The sequence below is a fragment of the Micropterus dolomieu genome, linkage group LG16, assembly GCF_021292245.1.
Source record: "Micropterus dolomieu isolate WLL.071019.BEF.003 ecotype Adirondacks linkage group LG16, ASM2129224v1, whole genome shotgun sequence".
Lineage (NCBI taxonomy): Eukaryota > Metazoa > Chordata > Actinopteri > Centrarchiformes > Centrarchidae > Micropterus > Micropterus dolomieu.
Genome location: NC_060165.1, coordinates 7,910,466 through 7,935,936, shown reverse-complemented (window position 1 = coordinate 7,935,936; position 25,471 = coordinate 7,910,466). Strand labels below are relative to the sequence as shown.

The window sequence follows — 25,471 nt, the reverse complement described above, 5'->3', positions numbered from 1 at the left end:
AAGATGAACCAGACAGTGATCAGTGACAGTGGTTTGCTCTGTTGAAGTCCCCAAGAACAACGAGATGGGAGTCTGGATGTTTTTTCTCCACGTCAGTCATCTGATCGACCAGGTGTAGTAACGCCTCACTAAAGCCCATTGGTTACATGTATTGTACCGCGAGTATCTAATCTCTACATCATGTTAACAATGCAATTTGCATTTTGTGGCATTTTGTTGGCTTTAAAGTAAAGCCTGTTTCATTTGAGAAGCAGCATGGTTTCAATAATACGGTCCCTACAGCCTATTTAAAATGGATCCACAAAAAACATCTAAGACCATTTTTTTATAAATGTAAAATTTACATTATGTTGCATACATTGAATACCAAACATCATTTGTCCAAATTCCTTGTACGACAGAACCGTGATCCCAGAACTGTATTCAATATTGTCATGTGTTGTCCTCCTGCAGGGTTTATACAGGGTAATGTAATGAAAATCAAGAGGGGAAGTATGACGCACAGCATTAACCTGTGTTTGATTACCAGTGACCCGATCATCTCAGACGCTGACATCAATACTCCCATGCATGGTTAACCACCAGCGTAAAAGGTTTTTCAAAAATAGAACAAGTGCTGGCTTTTGCTGATGAATCCAAAAAAAATGAAGCCATTATCCGCCAAACACCCTGACAGAGAACGGGGATCGTGTCAAGATCAATTACTTCATGTAAAATCACAAATAGCACTGTACTTCAGCTGTTATCTGGTGGTGAGTTGTTTATCACTGCAGTAATGATGGCTGATGAATGTTTTCATGGAATTGTAGATCTGATTCAACAACCCGGTGACCACATTAATCTCTGACATTAAAGATACAATTGTGATCCAAATATAAACCAGAGGGTTGCCCTACCACCAAAATTTATAACAAAGGACTTGCTCTCACTGCGAAATTGATTTACAGGTATTTTAATTCAGGTAGCCTAGAACTAGACAACAAATAAATCAATGTAAGATCTTAACATTTTCTGATGCTAGCAAAAATATAATATCCTCTTATAGTCAAATGTTACTATAACAGAGTAAATGTACGGTACGTACTGCCCAACAATAGATGAACATAAAGACTTCTTACATTATGCATTCAGTATTTTTTATATATTATAACATTCTTTGTAACTGTACACTGTTGTTTGACTTGGATACCTAGCACACTACCAAACAGACCACAACACAATGGTTGCCACTGCGCATGTGAGAGGCAACGAGAACCATTAAATTCCTTTTATATTTATTCATACTTGGCCATTACATGTTATTACTAAAACACACAAAATGCTGTTTATATTACTATGATAATTATGACATGATAAATTTAGCTATAGCGTAAAAAAATAAGAATTAGGATTTTAACTTCTGATAGGTCTGCATAATTAGTGGGACCCCATGGCCTTGCACAGGGTCTGCTAATAATTAGATCTATAGGTGGATGTTAAACAACATACTGGCCCTTTGGCAATTGTCTTTCATGTGTCTTCATATAGATTTATGTTTATTTGATAGGTCTTTTCACAGAAGACATTTTGACATGTCATAGTAGAAAAAGCACAGGGGTTACTAGTTACATTGAGGGCTCAAGTATCCAATAGCTATGACAGTGATCCAGCATGCACAAAAGCAAGATCGCAAAACTGAATCAGCTAAATGGAATGCATTTCATTATTTACACCTGTGCTTTTCCTACTGTGACACAAAAATATCTTCTGAAAAGAGCCTATTGTATTGTGTTGACTATTTTTTAAATATTGTTTTGTACTTCAAAATTGGGGAGGATACTTGCTTTTGTTGTATAGACTGTGAAGTATGTTGTTAAACAAAAGGCAGAATATTTAGGGTATCCTGTATCCTGTAGTAAGCGCGTCCCTCAACGGGTGCATTTGAATAACTGTTCCTGCTGCTGCTTGCCGTAGTTAGTTGTAAACACGGAAGTTACGTTGCTTCAGTGCTGTGTTGTCATGTGCTGACGCCAATTTTGGGCAGCTAGCTATAACAACAGTTTCCCAAGAGTGTTTTAACACGATTACCAATTACCAGTTGGGTCTTAAATTTGTATCCATGCCGAGAGAGAAAAAGAATATGACAACAAATTTGGCTGTTAAACCACGAATGTAAGGAAGCTAGTGTTAGCTAGAGACCGTTAGCTTAGCATTTTCTTTAAGGAATGGCAGATAAAAAAGAGAAAACATTTAGGTTTGTAATTGTGGGAGGTGGAATCGCGGGTGTGACATGTGTTGAGCAGGTAAACATGAATTAATAAGTATAAAATAATTAAATTTAGGTCTAAGATACGTAGTTCAAATCTATTAAACCAAGTACAGAGGCTCTACGAACTTATTTTAATGCATGTCATGTGGCTATTCAACATAGATCTTTTTCTTCATTGACAGCTGTCATCCCAGATTCCGTCAGCTGACGTAGCTCTGATCACAGCAGGTCCCCATATCAAGGCAGTGACCAACTATAAACAGGTGAGGATGATGATGGTGGTGTACAGGGGGAACATTATACACAATGGGCGCATGTACTTTTACTCAGCCACCAAATGATGCCAGATCAAATATTATAAAAAAAATTGTTCTTAATGAGCACACTCACCTTGCACTAAATAATCTGCATCCTTTTTCCGTTCTCCTTTGCAAGGTGTCCAAAACATTGGAAGAGTTTGATGTGGAGGAGAAACCATCCAGCGTTTTGGAAGATAAATTTCCCAACCTGACTGTCATCCACTCTGCTGTCAAATCACTTTACATACAATCACATGTAGGTAGCTGTTTAGCTTATAACTGAAATGGATAGATTATAACGGTGGGTATAAATGCGATAATGGTATTCTAAATTTAACAATAAATTGAGACTGCTGGTAAAATGTGCATGTAACTAACAGCTGTAAGTAACAGCCACACATGCTGTAATTCCCCATTAACTGTTTACTGATTATAATGTCAAAATCACAATAACTTCCAGACAGTGATTTCCTGCAACTTATCTCAACAAAGGCTTTTTGGTGACTATTATCTGTCTACTATCACCACCTTGTGGACATGTGGTTACAGCATGTAGTTTAAGTAGAATATACTGGACTGTGACTGGTCTAAATACGTGGCAAACGGTGAACAATCTTGTGTCTAAAAACCAAATCCAGTTTGTAAAGAGGAATATTACTTTCCCAAAGTGAGAAGAGAGAAACAAAACTCAAACCTTGTTGTGAAAAAGAATCAGTATTTCCCATTCTTCTTTTTATTGTCAGTCGGTGGAAACTGTAGATGGACGGGTTTTTGGTTATGAGAAGCTGTGTATCTGCAGTGGGGCCAGACCTAAACTCCTAACCCAGGATAACCCTTATGTGCTGGGGATACGGGACACAGACAGCGCCCAGGTACAAACCCCATCAGTCTGGATGTTTGTGTTGTTATTGACAGGCAGGTCTGAAATTCCTTAAGGAACTGAACTAATAAAACATTTTTACAGTGGCAAGATGCAGTTTGTCCAAAGAAGAGTATGTTTTTTGCTATGTGCTTCCTTACCGTTATTCCTGTCAATGTCACATTCCTGCTAAGGTAAAAGTAAATTCTTTGTGTGCAAAAGTGCATCCAGTAATTGCAGCTGTTGTTGCGTATTTGTTTAAAAAAATAAAGCCAATAACATATTGCATACAGTTCCCAAATCCAAAATTTAAAATAGAAATTGTCTAGACATGTCTGGTAATTTAGAGTGAAAACAACTGGACTGAAACTATAACCTCCTTAGTCTGGGAAAAATGTTAATACAATTTTCCATGTACTTGTGTTCCAGGAGTTTCAGAGGCAGCTGTCCAAAGCAAAGAGAATTGTTGTTGTTGGCAATGGAGGGATTGCCCTGGAATTAGTGTAAGTAAACTATAACACAAATACTGAAACACAAATAACGCAAAATACTGTTCTTATATCTTATCGAAATTAGAATGTGTATGTTTTTCTGACTGAAGAACAATGAGATTAGATTTAGACTTTCAACATAGAAACACACAGCCACATACTGATAAAGAAAATACATGGTGTACACAACATAGTCAGTGAGGCAGTTTGTTACTATTTACTCTTAACTGTAGTAATCTCTCCATCACTCCATCAACACTAGCATACCGTTTGGGCTAGTTGAGGTGACAATAAATATTATGCAGCATATACAAAAGAGCATCCTCCATACTCCTATTATTCCTATATGCAAATTGTTGTACTTCCCTAAGGATGTGGTTTAAAAAGATCCTCTCGAAGCCCTTCCTTATAATTGATAAACAGACAGACAGTTTCAACATTTTTGTACTGGCACTATGAGTGACATTTTCCATGCCCTGGGGTTATGGGTGACATTTGAGAAAGTTGTCTAAACACAGGTTAAGTTTTTCCCTATGGGCGCTCCTTCAGAACCCTACTTCTGATCCTGTCAGGACCAGCTGCTTTTCTTGGATTAATCTTTTTTAAAGGTTCTGCAAACCTCCTCAGCTGTTAGGACCAAACTCACTGGCCACACACTCAAGCTGTTTCTTCAATAGACTAGTGAGTTGCTGTTCTACTATCCAGCCGTGGATGGAGTGGGTCTCAGTACAGTGTGGGGTGTGTTTGATGTCAACAGTCAGTTGTTTTGTTTTGTCCATGTTCAGCTGCAGGTAGTTATCAGTGCACCATTGTGTGAAGTGAGGAATGGAGATTTGATAGGCTGTAACGGTTATTGTCATTGGGTAGATCCCGAGAATGGCAATGTCATCAGAGCATTAAAGTATGTGGTGATGGGTGAGGGGCTGGTACAGTCGTTGGTGTAGAGGATGTAAAGGAAGGGACTGAGCACACAGCTCTGAGGGGCCTCCATGTTCAGAGATAATTCACACTGAACATGCTTTGTATAGCTATGAGGTGGAGGGCTGTGAGGTGGTCTGGGCTGTGAAGGACAAAGCTATAGGAAACACCTTCTTTGACGCCGGGGCAGCACAGTTCCTTATCCCATCCCTGGAGGCTGACAAACCAGAAAGAGCTGCTCCCTGTAAGAGAACCCGCTACACCACTGAGCAACCAGCACCTGGAGCATCCCAGACCTTCAAAGCAGGTCCTCCCCTTACGTGTATTCAAATGCCTGACAAGTTCATTTCTATCTTTCTCTTATGCTGGTGTACAATCTGTCCCAAGATTGTCATATTCTTGTTTTTTTGCTTAGATTTGAGTGTGTGTATTTCCAGACAGAAACGCACGAGGGCATGGTTCTACTGCCACAGAGTCTGGCAGCGCCCTTGGTCCAGACTGGCATGAAGGGATAGTTTTACAAGGAGCAGAGCAGGTGAGGTCGTGTGTTACTGAATGCCAATCCTAATGGTCAGCTTTCGGAAAGTCTGTTTGTGTAGACATCACCTTCTCCAAATAAATCTGTGTCTGTCTTGATCTTCTGTTATGTTATACCTTCCTCCTCTTCTCCTGGTTCTCCTCTCCCTGCTGGTGTGCGCTCAGGTTCCCCGCAGGGTTTCAGTGGAATACCAGTGTGAGGTGGAAAAGATCTCCACCTCTGAGGATCTGCTCAATTCCCCACAGCAAACACTCAGACCTGAGAATGGTGAGAAATAGATTTTCTGCCCGGATTTGAACTCTTGACTGATCCTTTCCTTGCTCCCTTTGTTTCCCTCCCACTTTTCATTCCACAAGCCTTTCTCTCCCCTCAGTAGGATCCTGGCCAGTGTACGTCCAGCTGACCAATGGCAAGACGTTTGGCTGTGACCTCGTTGTCAGTGCCACCGGCGTCGTGCCAAACACTGAGCCATTTCTCCATGGCAACAAGGTAAATAAAGGAAAAAATAAGCTCTCTTGTGCCCTTAAGTCTTTGTCTAAGTGGGGCAACACTGTGAGTCTGCATCTTCTTGTGTCTGTTCACAAAGTCGGATGTTATGTAATGCCGTTAATATGAGGTTTTGCTACTATCTTAGCTTTTTGTAAGGTGCCACAACCATTTAGGACCAAACGTGCAAAACTTTTGGTAACCTTTTGAAATATCCTCGTGCCAGACAGATACATTTATTGATTTGTGTTGCAAAGATAACCCCTGCCCAACTGTGCTGTTAAAGGTTAAAGGCAATCAGTGCATTATTGGTGAACAGTAAAACAGATATCATGCAAAGCTCTCAACAGCTGGGTATTAAGGCCTCCAGATGTCGCTAAAGAACATATGAGCTTTCATCACTCTGTGTTTTTAGCACACAGAACCACCACATTAAAATGAGTGTAAATTGTACAGCAAAGAGTTTGCATATTACTTAGTTTATTATTTTTATCTCCCCTATGTGAACATAAACTATTAATCATATATGGATTCCTGATGATGTTCACTTCAGTTTTATGTTTTTTAAGTTTGCACTGGCAGATGACGGCGGCCTGCAGGTAGACGACCACATGATGACTTCGGAGCCAGATGTTTATGCTGCAGGGGACGTGTGCACTGCATGCTGGGAACACAGTCCACTGTGGCAGCAGGTAAACGGAAATTAAATATGCCATCTAAAAATGGTTTTCATTAATTTCTTTCTACAAAGCCAAGATTAAATGCGTTGTCACTTCTTGTATACTGCCCTATGTTCAGTGTAAAACCAATTTGATTTGTTTAAATTATTATAAACAGCTCGACAAATGTAAATTATTAAAAGCATTAGTTACTTGCTTCTACTGAATCATCAATCATTCATCAGCCAGAATGATCAGTCATCAATCATTAAACACATTCATTGTACACCTTTTACTAAAGACAAATTTGATATCCTTGATATGGATTAATGTCTGTTTCTGAATTTGCCGCAGGATAATATTGAAAATGTATGGAATGGAAACATGTGTAAAAATGATATAATAATACTACTAATTTTGTCTTGTAAACCAAATGTGCCGGATGTATTTTGTGTGCCAGTCAATGTCAGTTTGTCCTGAAATGAGTCAATTTAGGTCATCAAGAAAACAAGCTTGTTTCAGTTCCCCTGGTGCTAGCAGGAGCGCTAAAACATACATTTCACATATTCCCCTGCTGTTGTGACTGTTGTGACACATTGTTCAGTGTGTTAGAAGATTCCATATACTATATATATAGAAGATGAAAAACAGTGTGATATTTCCCCCTGTGTTTGTGTGTGTGTGTGTGTGTGTGTGTGTGTACGCTTTGTGCAGATGCGTTTGTGGACGCAGGCCCGTCAGATGGGCTGGTACGCCGGCCGCTGCATGGCGGCACACGACCTGTCAGAACCGATAGAACTGGACTTCTGCTTTGAACTCTTCTCACACATTACCAAATTCTTCAGCTACAAGGTGCGTGACATTTTACTGCAGGGGAGTTATTTTTAAATAATAACCAATATGTTAATCATCTACTATGCAAATTATAACCATTTTCCATTACTTTCAGGACCCTTCAAGGTCATTTCACAGTGCTACTTTGTGTCCTCCTCTCTCTACCTCTAGGCTCATTCACACTGTGCATTTAAACAACTTCCTCTCTTCTGGTCATTCCACAGGTTGTCCTACTGGGGAAGTTTAACGGGCAGGGGCTGGGGCCCGATCATGAGCTGCTATTGCGCTGTACTAAAGGCCAGGAGTATGTCAAGGTGATAGTGAAGAGAATAACAACGTGTTAATACTCATGTGTGTTAATGTCCAGTGTTTTTTAAAAGCACCAGTCTAATTTATGTTACTTGTATAACAACATCAGTACACCTATTTAAAAAAAGGATTTCTTATTTTACACACAAATTTTGTGCATTGTGCCTTTCTCAAGTTGTTTGGATGCTAGTAGACATTCTTGTAGGGCCAGTGGCATCTAGTAAATATGTTACTTGAATTTTTGTAGCTGTGTGAAAGGAACCACTGTTGTTGTGTGTGTGTGTGTGTGTGTGTGTGTAGGCTTGTCATGAGCCAGAAGCAAAACCAGATCAGCTGGTTTATTTGTTAAAATTGTAGCTATAAAGGGATAGCATGTGAAAATGTCTTCACTCACATGACATATTAGTGTCATCCATCACTGGAGAAATCATCACGACTAGCTTCATTTTCACAGAGATTATCCCTGTATTCCTGTTCCAGGTCGTCCTCAGTGGAGGTAGGATGGTGGGAGCAGTGCTGATTGGGGAAACAGACCTGGAGGAGACCTTTGAGAACCTGATCCTCAACCAGATGGATCTGACCCGGTATGGAGAAGACCTGCTCAACCCAGACATTGATATAGAGGACTACTTCGATTGAGCGTGCCTGAAGAATTTCTAAAGGCATGAGAAGGAATCGTGCATTCTGTAGTGTCCAAGCTAATGGGCATGTCTTTTGCCAGTATCTTGGTTCTAATGCACTTGCACATTTAAGAATATATTATAAGGATATATTTTTGTTTTAAATAAATTATTTTCGAAACCAAGTTCACTAAATAAGTACTTGTAAGTGCGAGTGATATGTTTAGAAAATGCTTTTGAATGCAAATCCATCACTTTATAAACTTCAGTGAGAAACACTTGCAGGTATGAGATTTTTAACTCAGAAGAATGAGATATGTTCAGCAATACTTGGTGGTAAAAAAAAAAAAAAAGAAACTCTGTTTCTATGTTGTCTTAGAGACATTCTCTCAAATTTCTACCTAAACAGCAACTACAGCTCCTCCTGTGCTACTCCTGTAACAATAGACATTTTCAAGCTTGCACAATGCTGTCTATTGTTCCTTGGATATATGGCTCTTGGAGATGTTGCTATTTGAAAATCCTCATTTGAAAGGACAAGAAACATTAGAAGTAAAGTGGAAAGATACTTGCTGTACCACTTGTTGGTTTGCGTCATGTATTGTACATGTTTTTAGGTCAGTGTTCCACCAACAGGAACCTGCCCACATCAATGTATCTGTTCCCATTTGTGTATAGGGTTTAGATGGCAACCTTGTGTTTTTACTCACTGCATTATGTAAAACCAGTAAAGATTAACTTGTGTACGCAACAATAATTGTGTAATAAGCCAAAATGCCTACTAGTAATGAGGAGCAAATTGTTCCAGTACTTTCCCCAAATTTACAACTGTGGAAATAAATCATGAGTCTCCAAAAGACACTGAAGAAATAAAGGGCAATGAACATGAATAAAAAGCTCTCCTTTTCCCAAAGAGCTGCTGATAAGGTCTCCCGGGGCAGGATGAAGTGTGTACCTGTGTGGGTGGAGAGCAAGGCATTGTTTACTGCCCGCAGTGTGGCACCTGTATCAAGATACAAGTCACTTTTGGCTGCTAGAATGGAGGGTAGGACAATTGTCGCAATGAGATCCCATGTTATGTTTTACAGGATGTTACCAAGCAACAAGTCAAATCTGGCATGAATTGGTTGCCAGTGTAGAACAGACATCGTCAAGATGGAAATACACCAGGGGTGTATACACCATTGCTATAAAGTATATTTAGATTTATGTATTCAGAAGGACTTAGCATCTGCTATGGGATGTCTAGGGGAGTACCACCATAAAATGGTTGTTGCAAATGAAGGTGCATCTCAATAAATAAGAGTAAATTTTCCTCCATAATTTCAAAAAGTGAAACTTTCACGTATTCTAGAATCATTGCACATAAAGACTTTTAAAAAAAATCCAGATTACGCCTTAACCCAAATGGATATCAAAACTCCAGTATCTCAAATCTATTAGACTTTTAGAGTAAAGAATTTATAATACAGAAATGTTTACTTGAGAAGAGCTCTAATCAACTAATTGATTAGTTAGAAAACCACTGCAAAGGTTTCCTGAGCCTTTAATGTCTCGTTCTGGGGTGGTGATGGGGCAGTGGATAAGACATATGCTTTTAGGGTGAGAGACCCAGGTTCAATCCCCCACTGTGACCCACCCACCAATGTGTCCCTGAGCAAGACATTTAACTCCTAGTTGCATTTAGCAATTGTAAGTCGCTTTGGATAAAAGTGTCAGCTAAATGAATAAATGTAGTTATATATGAAGGTAATTTACTTTTATATGATATTCTATTTTTTTAGATGCGCTTGTAGGTTTTGCAAGGTGCAATAGGCCTTGTTGCTTTGGGGGGGCTTACAAATTACACTATCTGGACTGCAATCTAAACAAACTGTCTGCCATTTAGGACGAAAATGGGTAATGTTAGATCTTAACTCAGCTGGTGGTGATTATTAGCCCAACAAACACCTCCATAGAAACACAACAGACTGTGTTCACAAACGCATTATTTTATACATATAGCTAACAGCCCAGGTGAGTGTAGGTTTATATGAGACTGGAAAACAGGGTTTACTACATAGAATGTATATAAAAAGATTAACTAGGTAACTTTGCCCTTTGCTCTGATATTTAAGGCGCTCAGACTCGACACAAAGCTCATTTCATTGGAGAAACTTCATTCAAGAAGATTACGGATGTGACGTACCAGAGCGCGGCGCTTGTATGTAATTACCAAGGACCGCCGATTTAAATTACCATTGAGACATTTCGGCCGTTTGTATGATTTGACTATGAGATGACTCCAGTGTGTCTTATAATGCCACGCATTTTGTTTGTCGTTGGTGTCAAGTATTACATCAACATTATTTCAGAAATTTCTCACGCATAAAAATGTTTAAATGATTAAGCTCCGCCGACGGTGCACGCGGATACTTCGAACAACCGCTTCGGGAGATTTTTTTTTCGGGTGGGTGGGATTTTTGGAGAGGCGTTGCCGAACACCGACTACTCCAGTATAATATCCCCGCAGCTCGTCACGAATCTTCATAGATTGCGCAGTTTGCCGCTGAGTACAGAATACTAATCGCCAGAGTTATATTGAAGCTATTCCAGGAAATCAACATTTAGCCATGGCCAACTACATTCACGTACCCGACGAGGCTCCAGCTGTGCCCAAAATAGATGTGACAGTTGACGAGAGCGACTACAGATCCGGTGCACTGAGCCTTATCAAGGTGCTGAGACCGAGCTGGAAGCCATCGGAGGTCAAAGTGAAGGTGCCGTTTTGTTTGTTTCTTTTTAAATTTTATATATTTTACTGCTAGTCCGCTTGGTATGACATGTACCCACATCCCCCATAGCGTGTATAATCATTTCTTTTTAGAACGTAAATTGTTAAAAAATCGCGACAACTGATGTTAGCTAGCAACGAGTTCCCATATGAAAAACTCTGGCTAATACTAACGTTAGCTAATTTGTTCAAGAGGCAGATGGCACACGAAACCAGATATTACGATGACACCATGTCAATGTCACTAGAAAACAGCTGCGGACACCCACATAGAAGATAATTTCCTCGCTATATTAACGTTACAGCTACGGATATACTGCGGCATTTGATGCCCCTTTGCAAATGGAATCTGCGTCAGACCAAGTCATAATCCAACGGTGGGAGTTTCTCACCGGTTTTGGCGCAGCCTGCAAAATCTGCTTTACTTTGTCGACGTTATACTAGAGGTACATAATTACGTAAATGTTATGTAACGTTAGAGCATGAGCTGTTTAAGAGGTAAATATAGACAAAGGCGGCGTTATTAGTCGGAAGTGGTTGCACAGATCGAGGAGAGGTGTTTCTGTCAGTTTATGCCGTCAGGCTGCGCCCCCATTGACGGAGTGTCTGGAATTTATCAGATTGGTGGGAAGGATGAGACACTACTAACGTATAGGCTGCAGATTAGTAAGAATCTGTAATCTATTCTTGTAAACTTCTAGAAGAAACGGACGACTTATAGAACAAGCTTAAAGACTTTTTGCATAAGTGATTTAATCTGCGACAAACTGAACTAGTTTTAAAAGGGAACATTATCCTCTAACATTACTTTACATTATCCCAGAGAAGCACGATCAAACATGCGCTCAACATTAAAGTCTGGGCTGGTACCCAGAAAGGGAATTATTTTCCTCTGCGGAAATATACTGGGGGTGTGGCTCCACTTGGTAAACACAGTGATGATGAGAGCTGATCACGTGCCCTGCCATCCTTGCCTATATTCATCAATGAGCGTAAAGTGGGAGCTCAGCAAATGCCTGTCATTGCTTCCTCGATGCAAAATAAAATTCCTGACAGTCCTGTTCTGTTTTTCTCAGTCAATCAATAGAGTGAACAATTATGGCTGGTGTGTCCCTGCCCAGCCTCTCCCCAAAAATGTTCCCAGCTTCACAGCAGACACAGTTCAGTTTAAATCCACTCAGACAAGCCCTAATCTGTCATGGCTACATTCATTCCTCTTCTCTCTTTTACTTTCCGTTCACCAGATCCTGACTCCTCTCAGAACATATTTTATATCATGTAGTTTTACAGGATCATAAATTAAATAGCATGTGTATGGATGCCCCACTGTCGTCCAACTTGTAGGCATCAAGATAGATTGTTGGGGCGAACGACAATTTATGACTTTTCTCTGATTCACCTGTTCTCAACTCTGTCCTTTTATTTGTCTCTGCAGTTTTTCACAGACGGAATAACCAATAAGCTGCTAGGCTGCTATGTGGGTGCAGTCATGCAAGATGTGGTCCTGGTCCGTATTTACGGCAACAAAACGGAGCTGTTGGTTGACCGTGAAAATGAGGTGAAAAGTTTCAGGGTACTACATGCACACCGCTGTGCTCCACGCCTATACTGTACCTTCAACAATGGCCTGTGTTATGAATTTCTGCAAGGAACGGCGCTGGAGCCTGAGCACATTCGCAGCCAGCCTGTTTACAGGTAAAGAGAAATGCCGTGTGTTCACAAAGTCAGCTGACTTAAGAGTTGGGCTTGTCACCTGTCAGTGCCTACTTCCCAAAGGCAAACACACATTCAAATTTAACATATCAGCCATTCAAATGCTTTATACTGCCTATATTTACATACAGTTCTGGGCCAGTTCTGTTTTCCCCTCCATCCAACCTCCGTATACACAGTATGAAACGGTTATGTCAATGGTAGCAGTAGCAATTTTGAAAATTAGTAAATTTCAGTCATACCCGTTGCCTCACCAAAATGTGGCCAAATTAAGCAGACTCTTTCATAAACTGCAAGTTAGTGAAAATGATAGTAGACGCACAATGAATTTATCCAGAAATAGTCATTTAATCGGTCAAATAATTCTTATATCTGGTTTGAAAAAGCTGAAGTTGAGCTTGGCATGTAAAAAGTCAGTAAAGACTTTAAATGCTCAAATGTATTTGATAGACTGAGGGCATTATCTTAAAGTGTAGAAATGTGTTCTTATTTTACAATAGACAATGCATTAAGCAAAATAGATTACATTTAAACATTGTTATTATTTCTCAGTATATCCTAATAACAATTTTTTTATTTATGCCTTTCCATTCATGAAAACCATATATATTTTCTTCCTTGTTACTGCTTGCTGATCTAATTCAAATCCTCACACTTTCTGTTTCTTCTGCCTTGCAGGCTTATTGCCAGGCAGCTGGCCAAGTACCATGCCATCCATGCCCACAATGGTTGGGTGCCCCAGTCTGACCTATGGCTGAAGATGGGCAAATACTTTGCTCTCATCCCCAAGTACTTAAAGGACCCTGAGCAGAATGCTAGGTGAGGCCATACAGAAGAGTATGGTTATTGAAATCTGCCAGACTGAACGCCTAATTGACATTCCTTTTCACAGTTCTGGCTGAGAGAAAAAGTTGATGACTGACCTCCAGGTTATTTACAGATTTTAAATAGCCTATATTTAGACCAATAAAGATTGCATAATAGTAGTTAAGACTGAATTCGCCACCACTGATTTAAAAGCCTACATAAAGTGCTAAAGGACAAAAAAGCAAGACCAAACCTTACAAAACCAGTATATTGATTGAAAATAAAAAAACAGGCTCTAATTACATTGTAAGTTATCTCCACGTGGACTTATGACTTTCCTCTCTTATCAGTGAGTCACAGTTGTTTATTCCCATATGTCTGAGGAAGTACGTGGAATTCCTTTCATAATCCAAGCAAGTGTGACTACGTTCATTTTATGGCTTTGGCATTCACAACAAATGACACAGAAGAGTGATTGACAGTTTCTCTGTAAACAGCATAAAAGATAAAAGTGAAGCACCCTCGAAATTTTAGAATTTTATCTTCAAACAAGGTTACATTAACAAGGTCTGACACAGATTGATAGTTTATACTTACTGCTGCTTTTTGTGTTAATATTACACTAGTACAGTGACTCTTAAAGCCTTGTAACAATCTTATATTTTGAAAATTGTATTACTTGACTATTATATTGTCATCTAAATATGAAGGTTACATAAGGTCCATTCAGTTTGTGTCAGTGTCAACACGAAAGTTTACAGGTGCGCTACACTAAGGCAAATTGAGTTGAGAATCTTCGGGTTTATGATGCACTTTGGCACCATTAATCTTTGATTGTTTGAAAATTAACAACTACCTTGGCACCCAGAACGAATCCAAAACAAACATTGACTTTTGCAGGCTGTTAATATCCAGGGAGGTCACCCAAATATTAACATTGTACGAGCAGCGCCGATAAAGACTGCAACACCCGCAGTAGGGAGGGGTTCAGGTAAAAGTGTTTAAATTGTTAAACATTGTGTTGCACAATGTTTGTTCATTGTCTCTTGATTGTGACCTACATGGGAGGCATCAAGGTATTACAGTATACCAGGGTATTTTGAAATCTCAATGGTATGACTTACAATACAATCAAAAGTACAGACGCTCCTTGATCTGTTAAACTGATACGGAGTAGCTGTATTAAGCTGATGTATTGTGGCGACGTGAAGCTGCCTGACCTCATCTTCCAACGTGGCAACACGATAACCCCCTGCACTTTTCCAGCAGTTGGTAAACAACACACACGGGAGATTCCCTGATCCTGAACTATTTATTGTTTTTTTTTTGGCCATACGCATTTAAACCCAGAATGACTTGTCTAAGTAGGACAACTACATAATAGACATATAGCATTCTATGCTAGACAATGGCATACATGCAACAATGATGTCTGTCACCAGCATTTTTACACAAATACCATCATACCGGACATACCCCCATGAAATGTTGGGAATGTATGAACAAATGGATACCGCCCAAGCCTAGTATAGCGCAACATAAAAAAACACTGTAACACTAGAACCTAATCTAACGGACAGGAAATGCAGTGGTAATTATGCTGTGGTGAGGACTTAAAGTCACAATCTGTTATTGTATTAGTAAAATTGGGAGCTTTCAGTTGACGTTTTCACATTCTTTTTATTGAATTCATCATTATTTTCAGGAGTGTTCCCATTTTTTAAAATTAGGAGTTTTGTGTTATGTTGGGCATCGTTGAGAAGTTTTGTGGTGCCTGTATTGACTAGATTTTACATAATGAAGAGGCTCTGTACCCAGATCATGTAGTGTTGTTGTTTTTTGTTGTGGATTCATTTACATTGAGATTGCATAATTATGAATCACTTTTACACAAATTGTTTTACACTAAGCCTGCCAGTAAAATTAGAGTACAGTATTTGTTTCATTCTCTTCCCTTTGTCATTATTACTTTTTGTTCCTATTTCAGCTCTATTTCTGTGTCTATTTTCAGGTTCCCTGTATTTCTGTCCTGTTAATGCTCCTACCCCTTTCAGTCTTCACTATTCACCCTGTTCGACTCTTTGCCCCCTCCAGGTTGAGTATGGAGGTGCCCAGCCCACAGTGCCTCCGGGAAGAGCTAGTGTGGCTCCAGCAGAGCTTGTCGGTGCTGGGCTCCCCCGTAGTTCTCTGCCACAACGACCTGCTCTGCAAAAACATCATTTATAACCAGGAGTCAGGTGAGTATAAACTGCACAAGTGTAGTCATAGACATTACTGTGTGACTGAATTGTGTTGTAGTGTGAACTGCATTGGTCCCTGCTCTCAGGTAGGATTGCATTAACTGCACTTCCTCGATGCTAGTCACATGCTTCACTCATTGTCAGTGTTTGCATTGGGCTGTAGGCGTAGAATTAGAACGGTCAGAAAAGACAATCCTGTTATTTGGTTGCTTTGTTTCACTCTACATGGAATCCTCATTTGAAATAGGGCACACACAACACAAATTGAAAGTGTTGTGTTGATTAATGGAGAGTCAGTCTTCCAGATTTCAATTTTAAATCCTGGTGGGCCCCCTGTAATTTGGACCATTGGCCCAGAAGTGCAAAGTGAAGCCGTTTTCTAATTTGGATTTCATTCCATGTTACAAAATTTATTCTGATCTGTCGTTCTAATTCTGTGATGAAAACTTGAACTGGTAGAACATAAACTACTGTTATGAGTCTGAACAAATAATGCCATTACATCATACCACATACCAAGTCTCAGTTTTGTTGACAGCACATGTCTTTGGTGCTTTAGTTGCTGGGGTTTTGGTATAAATGTGAAGCAACCTCAGGCAAAGTTATTAGCTTTACTTTTGGACTGAGCGACTTGGTCAATGAGAGTGTACCAGTCAGTGAAACTGTTCTAGTCATTGTCTTTGTAGCAGAGGAATGGCGGGGTAAACTGGTGAGAACGAATAAGGAAAGGGGGGGGGGGGGGTTACGGGGGTTTTTATGTATGTGGGAGGTGGGGTGGGGGTGTTTAAGAGCTGTCAGCCCCCTCGTCGGTTTGCGACGAGGGGCCGGGGCCCTTCTCACAGCTCCTTGTGTCTAGCCTTTCTCCCCTAGGAATGACAGCCGAGGCTGTGGCTGCCCTGCGCCGCCCTGCCCTGGGGAGGCAATGGAGAGAGACATACCTCACGCACAGTCTGCTCTGAGGGCCCTCGCATAGTCTGCCCACTGCTCAGGCTAATCAGGATGAGTTCATGGCAGCAGTAGGAGCCACGTACCTACCTATTACCCTCCAATGCTACCCGCCCACCAGTTGTCCTTTTGACAGCAGCTAGGCTACTTACTATGCTGGTTATTCCACAAATGTTTTTATGGTTTGCACTTGCTCTTAGTCACTCTGAGCGCCTGCACAATGCCTAAAATGTAAAGCTACTTTCTGTGTCTGCCCCATAAACTTGCAATTTACATTTCATAGCATTAGTATAGATCCCTGGTCAAAGCCTATATGTGAAAGGATATGGCTGGTGATAGGCTTAGTTTTTCTTATTGTCAGCAAACCCCATGAAAAGACCAAAACCACCAAAGAATTGCCCCATCTAAGAAGAATTGCCTGTTTAGCTAAAACCCATTATAGCTTAGTTCACAGAGCTCCGTGGTTGAAGGCTGAAACATGCTTCTGCAATAATGCGGAGAAATACTACCTACTGGCCAAAGCACATGGAAAGAGGGTCTGGGTAACTTGCAGAGGAGAAGGCTTACCTCACTTTAATTTGTGATTCTGCATATCAAACAAGTTCAGCAAGGAAAGTTATCCAGTGTCACGGGTATTAGGCCAACACCCAGCGTAAAACTCCCTTAAATTCTTGTACATTCAGTTGTGCCAAATGCAACATTTGCTGGAGTGCACATGCTAGTATTGGGTTAATGTGTAGCTTTTTAACTCTTCTTAAAAAGTATTGCACAACATCCACACTTATTTGCAGACTTGCAAGAATCATGTTTCGGGCTTCAAAAAGTAAGGCTGTTATCGGAACATCTGATTGGAAGTATCACTGATTAAAAGCCAGAATAGAAAGGAATTTTCTCTAAACCCGGTACACCTGGTGTAATCACATATATATTAACAATTCAAACATAGTTACAGACCACACCTACAAATCCACAATGGAGTCCAGGGACTTTAGTTCCAAGCCATAATTATTACACTTTCGACCACACCCACTAAAGCTGTCGATGGAGGCCCTATTTCATCCTTTTGCTTACACCCTTTTTGTTGAATTGAAAAACAGAGTAGGCATGAGAACTGACGACTACCTTGCTGCTTCCTGTCTCTGTAGTTGCTGAGTTGAAACCACTTGTCTGCCAAACACGACAGCAACACCACCACTTCCTGTACTGATAAAACCATAAACAGAAGTGGTGGAAGCTCACTCATTTTCTCAGTTTTCCAAAGAGATCGTTAAAAACTTTAAAATGTACTCTCAACAAGTGCTGCATCACTTTTCTTTCTTTTTATCTCTCTTTACTTTGTCTCTCAGCCTCCGACACAGGCTGTTTCCCTGCCCCTCACACTCTACTCATTTGCAAAGAAAAAGAAACTTATCTGCACACATTTTTCTCGGTCCCAAGAGGCCACAAAACCTGCAGTTCAGCAGCCAACAGGAAGCCTCTCATAGATTCTGTCCTTTGCAGACGCGGCAGAGGTGTCACGCTATTGGGTTCACAGTGTACCAATGGGAAGGGAGCATTGGAGGGGAGTGTCGTGAGAAGGGGAAGTGAGGTTGCATGTGTGAGGGGAGGGGGGAGAAAAGGAATGAGAGTTTGGCAGAAGGGCCTGATGTTTCGACACTGCTTGGGAGCAAGAATGGATAAGAGACAAAATATGTCAGTGTGAGAGTGAGCATGTGTGAAAGATGTGTTTGCCCCAACCTTTTCATCTGCTGCACAGGGGGGCTATAGCCACTGCCTGGAGGTGTTCAGTTGTGTCCCGCTAGGACCTACACGCCGGCTGGTAACCCACCTCAAAGTGTCTTTCTCTGTAGTCCAGCACCACCTCAAAAACTAATGTTCCATGTTAAGGCAAAGAAATTAGCCAAGACCAACACCAACAAAAGTTTTAAGAGTAGAGACATTTAATTGAATGTATTCTGTACTTCAAAATGTAATAATTTTTTGATGTCTCAATATAACAACCAGGCTTGTAAGTAAGGGTTTGTATTTTGAGATCAACCTCTTCATGACTGAATGCTTCCCTCTTTTTTTTTCATTTTAACGCCACCTCATATTTTCTGTGGCCTACAAATGCAGTCAGACAGCAACACATTCTTTAGCCCTTCCTCTACATGCTCTGACGTCAAATTTTAACCTCTAAGCAGATGACCAGCTGTAACCTTCAGCCATTTTCACAGTAAAAGAGACACATCTTCAGGCGAAGATGTAGAGGCAGAGAATGTATTTTACAAACTTAAGCATTCACGCAGTGAATCAAGAACTGACTGTAGGTTGACTTCAAGATATGAGATCCTCATAAACATCACAAAACTATAAAAAGCTAGAACTCCCGTTGGCTCTCAGCAACAACGACAAAGGTCTGAGAGAGCATGTATTAAACAGTGTGTTGCTGTACATTTGCTTTGTCAGCTCACTGCATTTTTCTACAGACCACCTTTAGTGTCTCTTCTGTATTTTACGGTCTTCCTCCCTTTGTCCCTCTGCTTTCTTTTCCCTTTACTTCTCTCCCACCCCACCGACTCCCATCTTATCAAAACATAACTTTGACTTGGCCATTTTACCTGTTATTCTGTGCATGTATCCAAAACAAACATACCCCGAAAAGCCACTTTAATCCCGCCCTTTACTTTTTTGTGTGTGTATGTTCCATGTGTTGCATCAGGATTTTCACATTTTTCATCTCTGTCCATAAAAGCCCTAAAATTTCCCACATCTACTTAACAAGAGCTTTTGAAATCCTAACAGCATGATTGCATTTGTCCTAAACAGCATTATAGTGCATGTGTCAGGAGTGTTTGTCAGCAGTTATCTTCAGATGCATATTTCTTTAGTCAACATGTGTCTCTTAATTCTCTTTGTCATTTTGTGTGCTCAAGTCTCCCTCTATAGTCTACTTTCCTCAAAATGCAAGCTCTTACTCCCTGCCCCACTATCGGCTAAGTAGACAGCAAGAAAGAAATAAAGAAAGAAAGTTACAGTATGAAATAAAAAGCCTTGACAGTCTGAGTAATCCAAGGGAAAACACAACATAATCATTGTATGTCTGCTGCCCATGTCTCTGTCTAAACAATGCTGCTTCTCTTTCCAGGCAATGTAAAGTTCATTGACTACGAGTACGCTGGGTACAATTACCAAGCCTACGACATTGGGAACCATTTCAATGAGTTTGCTGGTAAGCATAACTTGTACTGCTTGGTATGTATGAAAAGATGTGTGTACAAAATGAGGGTTTAACTTGTCGTGTTTTTGTGTGTTGCAGGCCTGAATGAGGTGGATTATAGTCACTATCCAGATCGGGCCTTTCAGCTGCAGTGGATCCGCTCCTACCTGGAGGTCTATAAGGAGCACAAAGGCCAGAGCAGTGAAGTGACTGACAGCGAGGTGGAGATTCTTTATGTCCAAGTCAACCGATTTGCCCTGGTAAGCACTTTTGTTATTATGTTTATTGCACATTCACTGTGAAGCACCTGGTCTTTTATGGTCAAGTCTCGAGTTTTAAAGACCAAGTTGGTGACTTGGCTGCATGATAATGGGTTAAAGGTTTGTCTAGGTTATTTTTGATGATCTTGCTGGTAGGTGCCACATATGATTTTGAGGAAGGAACAGTTTCTTAGTAATTAAGTTAAAGGTTAGCCTCGACATTGACACAAATTGCGCATGCCTGTCTTAGTCATTTCTTCTGTATTACTGCTGAACCATGCCCTTTCCCCAAAACATTCAAAACTAAAGAACTGAAATTGAGCACTTGTAGAGCACAGTAAGCAGCCTGGGGCATGTTCTGGAGATTTTCCTAGCCTGCTGCCAGGTGTTAGGTCAGCAATATGGATTATAGTATGATGTGGGTTATACAGAATTCAGAGTGATGTGGGCTATAAACCTGCACTACCTGCTCTGAATATGATAGAAAGGTGTTTGTCATGTGCTTGCCACCATATGGGAGGTCCTGTTAATGACAACTTGTGACCCTTGTGATGTTCAGTGCTGTCCCCTGAGCCACATTCTGCCTTGTTTATTACTGTCAAGAGGAAGAGGGCCGTGTGTAGGATGGGCAAGTGAAGCTGTTGTGTTTCTGTGTTGGCTATTTGTTATTGTTGCCGGCTTTGTATAAGTTTTGTTCAATAATTAGAAATTACATTTATTTTTTATATATTTATTGTTTGAGTACATACTGATCCTTTGTGTCTCTGTGTTCTTTCTCTTCTGTGTCTAGGCATCTCATTTCTTCTGGGGTCTCTGGGCTCTCATTCAGGCTAAGTTCTCCACCATCGACTTTGACTTCTTGGGGTAGGTCCATCTTGAAATAACTGATTTTATCATGAGCTATTTTATTTTGTTCTACCCAGCAGATTTCAGTTATGTAATCATATGTTTAAGAACAAAATGTGAAGCATCCACATAGATATTATTTTTGTAATCTCAGTGCACAGTGTTTTTAAAGTCTGGCTAATATGTCCCCTACATTTTTTATCTTCTCACGGACTCTTCTCTCTCTCTCTCTCTCTCTCTCTCTCGCTCTCTCTCTCGCTCTATCTACACTCTCAGATACGCAGTCCTGCGCTTCAACCAGTACTTCAAAATGAAATTGGAGGTGGCTTCGCTGAACTTACCCAAATAAAAGCCCCCACCCCCTCATCTTCTCATCCTCCTGCTCTTCCTCCCTTCCAACCTGCGCTGCGCCTCACACAATGACTACAGAGCGCCCTCTTGGGGTTTATGTAGGGAAGAGCCAGACAGAGAGTATGTCCTGTTAAACGCCTACAGGTCCCCCTCTATATGTCCTTATCTCTATAGATTGAATGGAGCACAATCTTATCCATCATCTGCTGTTACACCTTCGTGACAGGAGGTAGCCCAAAGCATTTGTACTGTGGGTATGTGAAGTAGAGACATAAGACCTGCTATAATGTGAAGCCCACATAGCTAAATTTATTGTGGTCATTTCAGTGGTTTATAATATCAATTGGGATATTAACATTTTCAGCATATTGTCTTTGTAAGCAGCTTTTCTTTTTGCTCAGATGACTATAAAGACAGCGTAGGTGGAATGTCACCTCCTTATCAATTATTATTATTATAGTAACCACCTACATGACTTTAGGCCCAAACAATAATGTGATTGCCTGGAGACACTTTCCTCATATGCACAGTCATGGGGGAAACACCTTGAGAGCCAGCCCAGCTAATGACCAAATTTATGACACAACATTAAAGCAATACAAAGCCTGCTTTGTTTGCTGAGGAACAAACATGGAAAAAAAGTGAAACAAAAAAAAATGCCAACAAGGAAAGGCCAGTGCTGTCTCTTAATCACATGTGATATGAGCCACACAGTGCAAAAAAAACTCCAAAAAACTTGTGGCCCGCCTTGTGACTCCCCCTTATTTTCTCCAGCATGGGTAGTGCTCTGAAATAACTATGAAAACATTGTTGCTGTGTTGTTTGGTGAGAGCTTGTGTGTTTTAGCTTTCTAGACTGAAGGTAGAAACATCGAGTTGTAGGAGCGCATGTTGTGTTTACATCTAACCTCTCCCTTGAGTTAAATAATTGTACTGATCAGTCTTTTGGCTTGAGGGAGATTTTCACTGTAATGTACAGTTCATGTTTGTTTGATGACAATTGGTTTTTGTCTACATTTTAACTGGGGACAAGCTTGCATCTTACTGTATTTTGAACATTCCGTGTTCACAATGGTAGACAGGAAATTTGGTTGGAGTTTACATGGTAAGTCAGCAGTCCGGGGGGGGGCTCGATTCACTGTGACACTGACTGTAAGAAATGCTGTACAAAACGAGACCAAACCATTATATGTTGTCTGCTCCATGTCAGGGAAAGTTTTGGAATCATCTTTAATATTACAAAACACTGCTGTTCACTTCTAATGGACTAAAAACGGGCCATTTTATATACTTATAGACCAGTTTTTATTCACGTGTGTTATTAAGATAAGTGTGATATGGCCTTGCTGACTATCGGATTGGTGAACCACTGTTAGCATTTATCATTTTACACGTCCAATGTTGAAATGAAGGTCTGTAGAAAAATGGAATTTGGTTGACTCAACTTGTCTAAGTAAGAATCATTTGTGTGGAGTACACGTCTGTCAGTAACTTCTTGATATTCATTCTTTAACCTTCATGTTAAATGTAAATGTTTAAAAACTAAAACAAGTTCATCTCTCGGATACTTAAACAAGCCTACACCAAAGTGCTGACATTTCTTTGCTTGTACATAATGCACACTGTATCATTTTTTTTCATGTAGCACAAAGATAATTAGAATAACAATTACAGACTTTTTATACTAAGTGGAAATGTTGAAGTTGAGCTCAGTGTGTGGATGTCTGCTGATGCAGCAACAGATTACTTTTGAGCCTATTGGAGGGGTGATTGAAGTGCTCCTGATTTTCACCCTCTTAAGTAATTTCACCATAAACATCACATGTAAAATGTGGTGAAACAAGTTTTTTTTGTTTACTCCAAAACAGTGTGTTTGCCAAGATGGTCTCTACTGTAATAAGTTTGCAAAGCTTCGTGAAGAGACCATTATTGACAACACTGAATTGTCCACTCCATGTTAACACTCCCGCACAGTAGTAGCTAAGGCGTAGACATTGAAGTGTTAAGTCTACCCTTTTGCCTGTGAGAGCTTATTTTGTACTGTAGTTTGAATGTTAGGCCTGTTACTTCACTTCTGTCTTTAATTCAGTGTTGCATGTCTTTCATGCCGGTCAATTAAGATGGAAGAATTAGGAGAATCCGGTCTAATGTTTGAAATGTATGTACGTTGGCTATTCACAAGTGTGAAAATTGTCCATAAATGTATTTCATAGTAAATGGTTTTGATTAAATCAGAGGTTTGAGTTGTGTTAGGGGAACATGTTAAGGGTGAAAGATTGTTTTCTGTTTTTCCCTTTTACTACACAGACCGACTGCAGTTTGTCAATCTACTGCAACATAATCTGAATTTTCAAAATTATACTGCTGAAATATTTGCTATAGGCTTTATTACCCAATTTATGTGAAACATGAACCTCTACATTTCACAGGTGTGTGTTTGTATTTAACACTGTAAAAAGTCTGTCGATAAATCTCTCTGGCCACTTTAGCATATGTTTATATGTACAGTGAACAAATGTGACATCTTTTCTTCTCAAAGGTAAATGAATGTACATAGTAGGAGTTCTTTTATTTTTTGTTTTCTAAAAGTTGCATTAAAGTGAATAGTTGCCTGAGGTAAGGGGTGAAATTAAAAAGAAGACTTTTTCAATACTGTAAACATGCTTTGAAAAATAAAGTCTATTTACCCAGTCTATTTACCCATATCTGTCTTCTTTTCATCTTGTCTTTAAAACAGGGGATTTTTTATCTCCTGCTACGTTTACTAGTTCAAATCTATTTAGTTAAAATCTGGGTGGCAGTTTTTTGCTGAGTAAGAATTTTATCAAACACTAGACATAATTGGTCAAACAAATGTGTAATTACTGAGCAAAATATACATTACTTTTATTTTTGTCACACTTTTCATCCTAGTGCAGTGGCCATGTCTTCCCAACGTTTTAATTGAGTGAAACAGCGCCCCTCTGTGTTAACGGTTGGTAAACATCATGTAATCGGTATGGTCAAAGAAGGTATTGCACACTTACTGACGACGTTATTGTCTTTAAAAGGAAAGAAAGTTTGAATTGTAACACAAATCCTGTGTCTCACAACAAACAATAGAAAGTTCATAAGATGAATTAATGAAACAACCTGTAGACTTATGTTGTTTTCCAGAATTGCTAATAGTAATGTTAGGCTAGTTAGCTAGCATCAATTGAAAAAGGAGTTGAGATTGTTGAGTTTTAGCAACAAACAAAATTACCATCAGTAGGATATTTCATGACATGGATATTTTCTGTTGTAAGGAAGAAGAATGGGCTTAAGTGAAAGAAAGCACATGAGTCAAATACACTCTAATCATGTCTGTCTCTTTGTTTACTGGTTTCTTTAGTTATTAGTTAGTTGTTGAGTTGCTTCACAGGGAAAGACCATGCAGGGCTTTGGATAATTTTTTTTTTTGTTTATGTGCATTGTTTCTTTGTAATGTGAACATTGCCTAAAACAAACTGACCAATTGAATGTTGTGTTGTTTGTTGTAGGACACCACAATAAAATGTTTTAAAAATTCAAATTTATAACTTTGTTGGTAAAATGACACATATTCACCTTATTTCTCATGTGACCTGTCTAAAATGGCTTCATTCTGAACCACTCACTACTGCTAAAATGAGCTCTATAGTTTAAAAGTGACACTGCATGGCAATACACCAAACAACTATTGGGGTGCAGTGCAAGCAACAAAATGACAAATATGTAATGGCACCAGAATGTTTCTATGAAGTTGCTTTGTGTCTTGAGAAATCCTGACCTACTGATCTACAATCTTCCATCAGAATCAGCTGGCCTGTGTATTTTACCAGCGATGACCACAAGATGGCAGCACCTTCCAAAGAAAGAAATTGTCGACCGGTCTCCAAACCTGGCAGAAAGCTCACGACACATGGTACTAAAATAATCCTATTCGACATTTATTATTTGTGATATTAATGCTTATTAACATAGATTTCTATATTTAAAATAAAGACAGCTCATTAATATGCCTTGTATTGAACCTCTCTATTCAAAGCAAATAAGAAAATACTGAATTTACTTAAG

General features: G+C 39.8%; 2 protein-coding genes across 3 annotated transcripts; both read left to right on the top strand.

The window, feature by feature from the left end:
- The first annotated feature begins 1,953 nt into the window (after positions 1-1,953).
- Positions 1,954-8,446, top strand: pyroxd1 (pyridine nucleotide-disulphide oxidoreductase domain 1). 2 transcript variants are annotated; one of them, XM_046072512.1, is made up of 13 exons: positions 1,954-2,282; positions 2,431-2,511; positions 2,684-2,803; positions 3,291-3,419; positions 3,836-3,909; positions 4,926-5,122; positions 5,253-5,350; positions 5,518-5,620; positions 5,730-5,842; positions 6,409-6,531; positions 7,213-7,350; positions 7,557-7,646; positions 8,122-8,446. In XM_046072512.1, exons 1-13 carry the CDS (start codon positions 2,205-2,207, stop codon positions 8,278-8,280), a joined length of 1,503 nt encoding a protein of 500 aa, XP_045928468.1. In that variant the 5' UTR covers positions 1,954-2,204; the 3' UTR covers positions 8,281-8,446. The 2 variants fall into 2 exon arrangements, with proteins under 2 accessions (XP_045928468.1, XP_045928467.1); XM_046072511.1 differs by having other exon boundaries at positions 5,727-5,842.
- A 2,297-nt stretch (positions 8,447-10,743) lies between these two features.
- Positions 10,744-24,089, top strand: etnk1 (ethanolamine kinase 1). Its single transcript, XM_046072165.1, has 8 exons — positions 10,744-11,020; positions 12,470-12,729; positions 13,426-13,566; positions 15,649-15,791; positions 19,867-19,950; positions 20,038-20,198; positions 20,989-21,062; positions 21,321-24,089. The coding sequence occupies exons 1-8, from the start codon at positions 10,874-10,876 to the stop codon at positions 21,391-21,393; spliced, it is 1,083 nt and encodes a 360-aa protein (XP_045928121.1). The 5' UTR covers positions 10,744-10,873; the 3' UTR covers positions 21,394-24,089.
- The last annotated feature ends 1,382 nt before the right edge of the window (positions 24,090-25,471 follow it).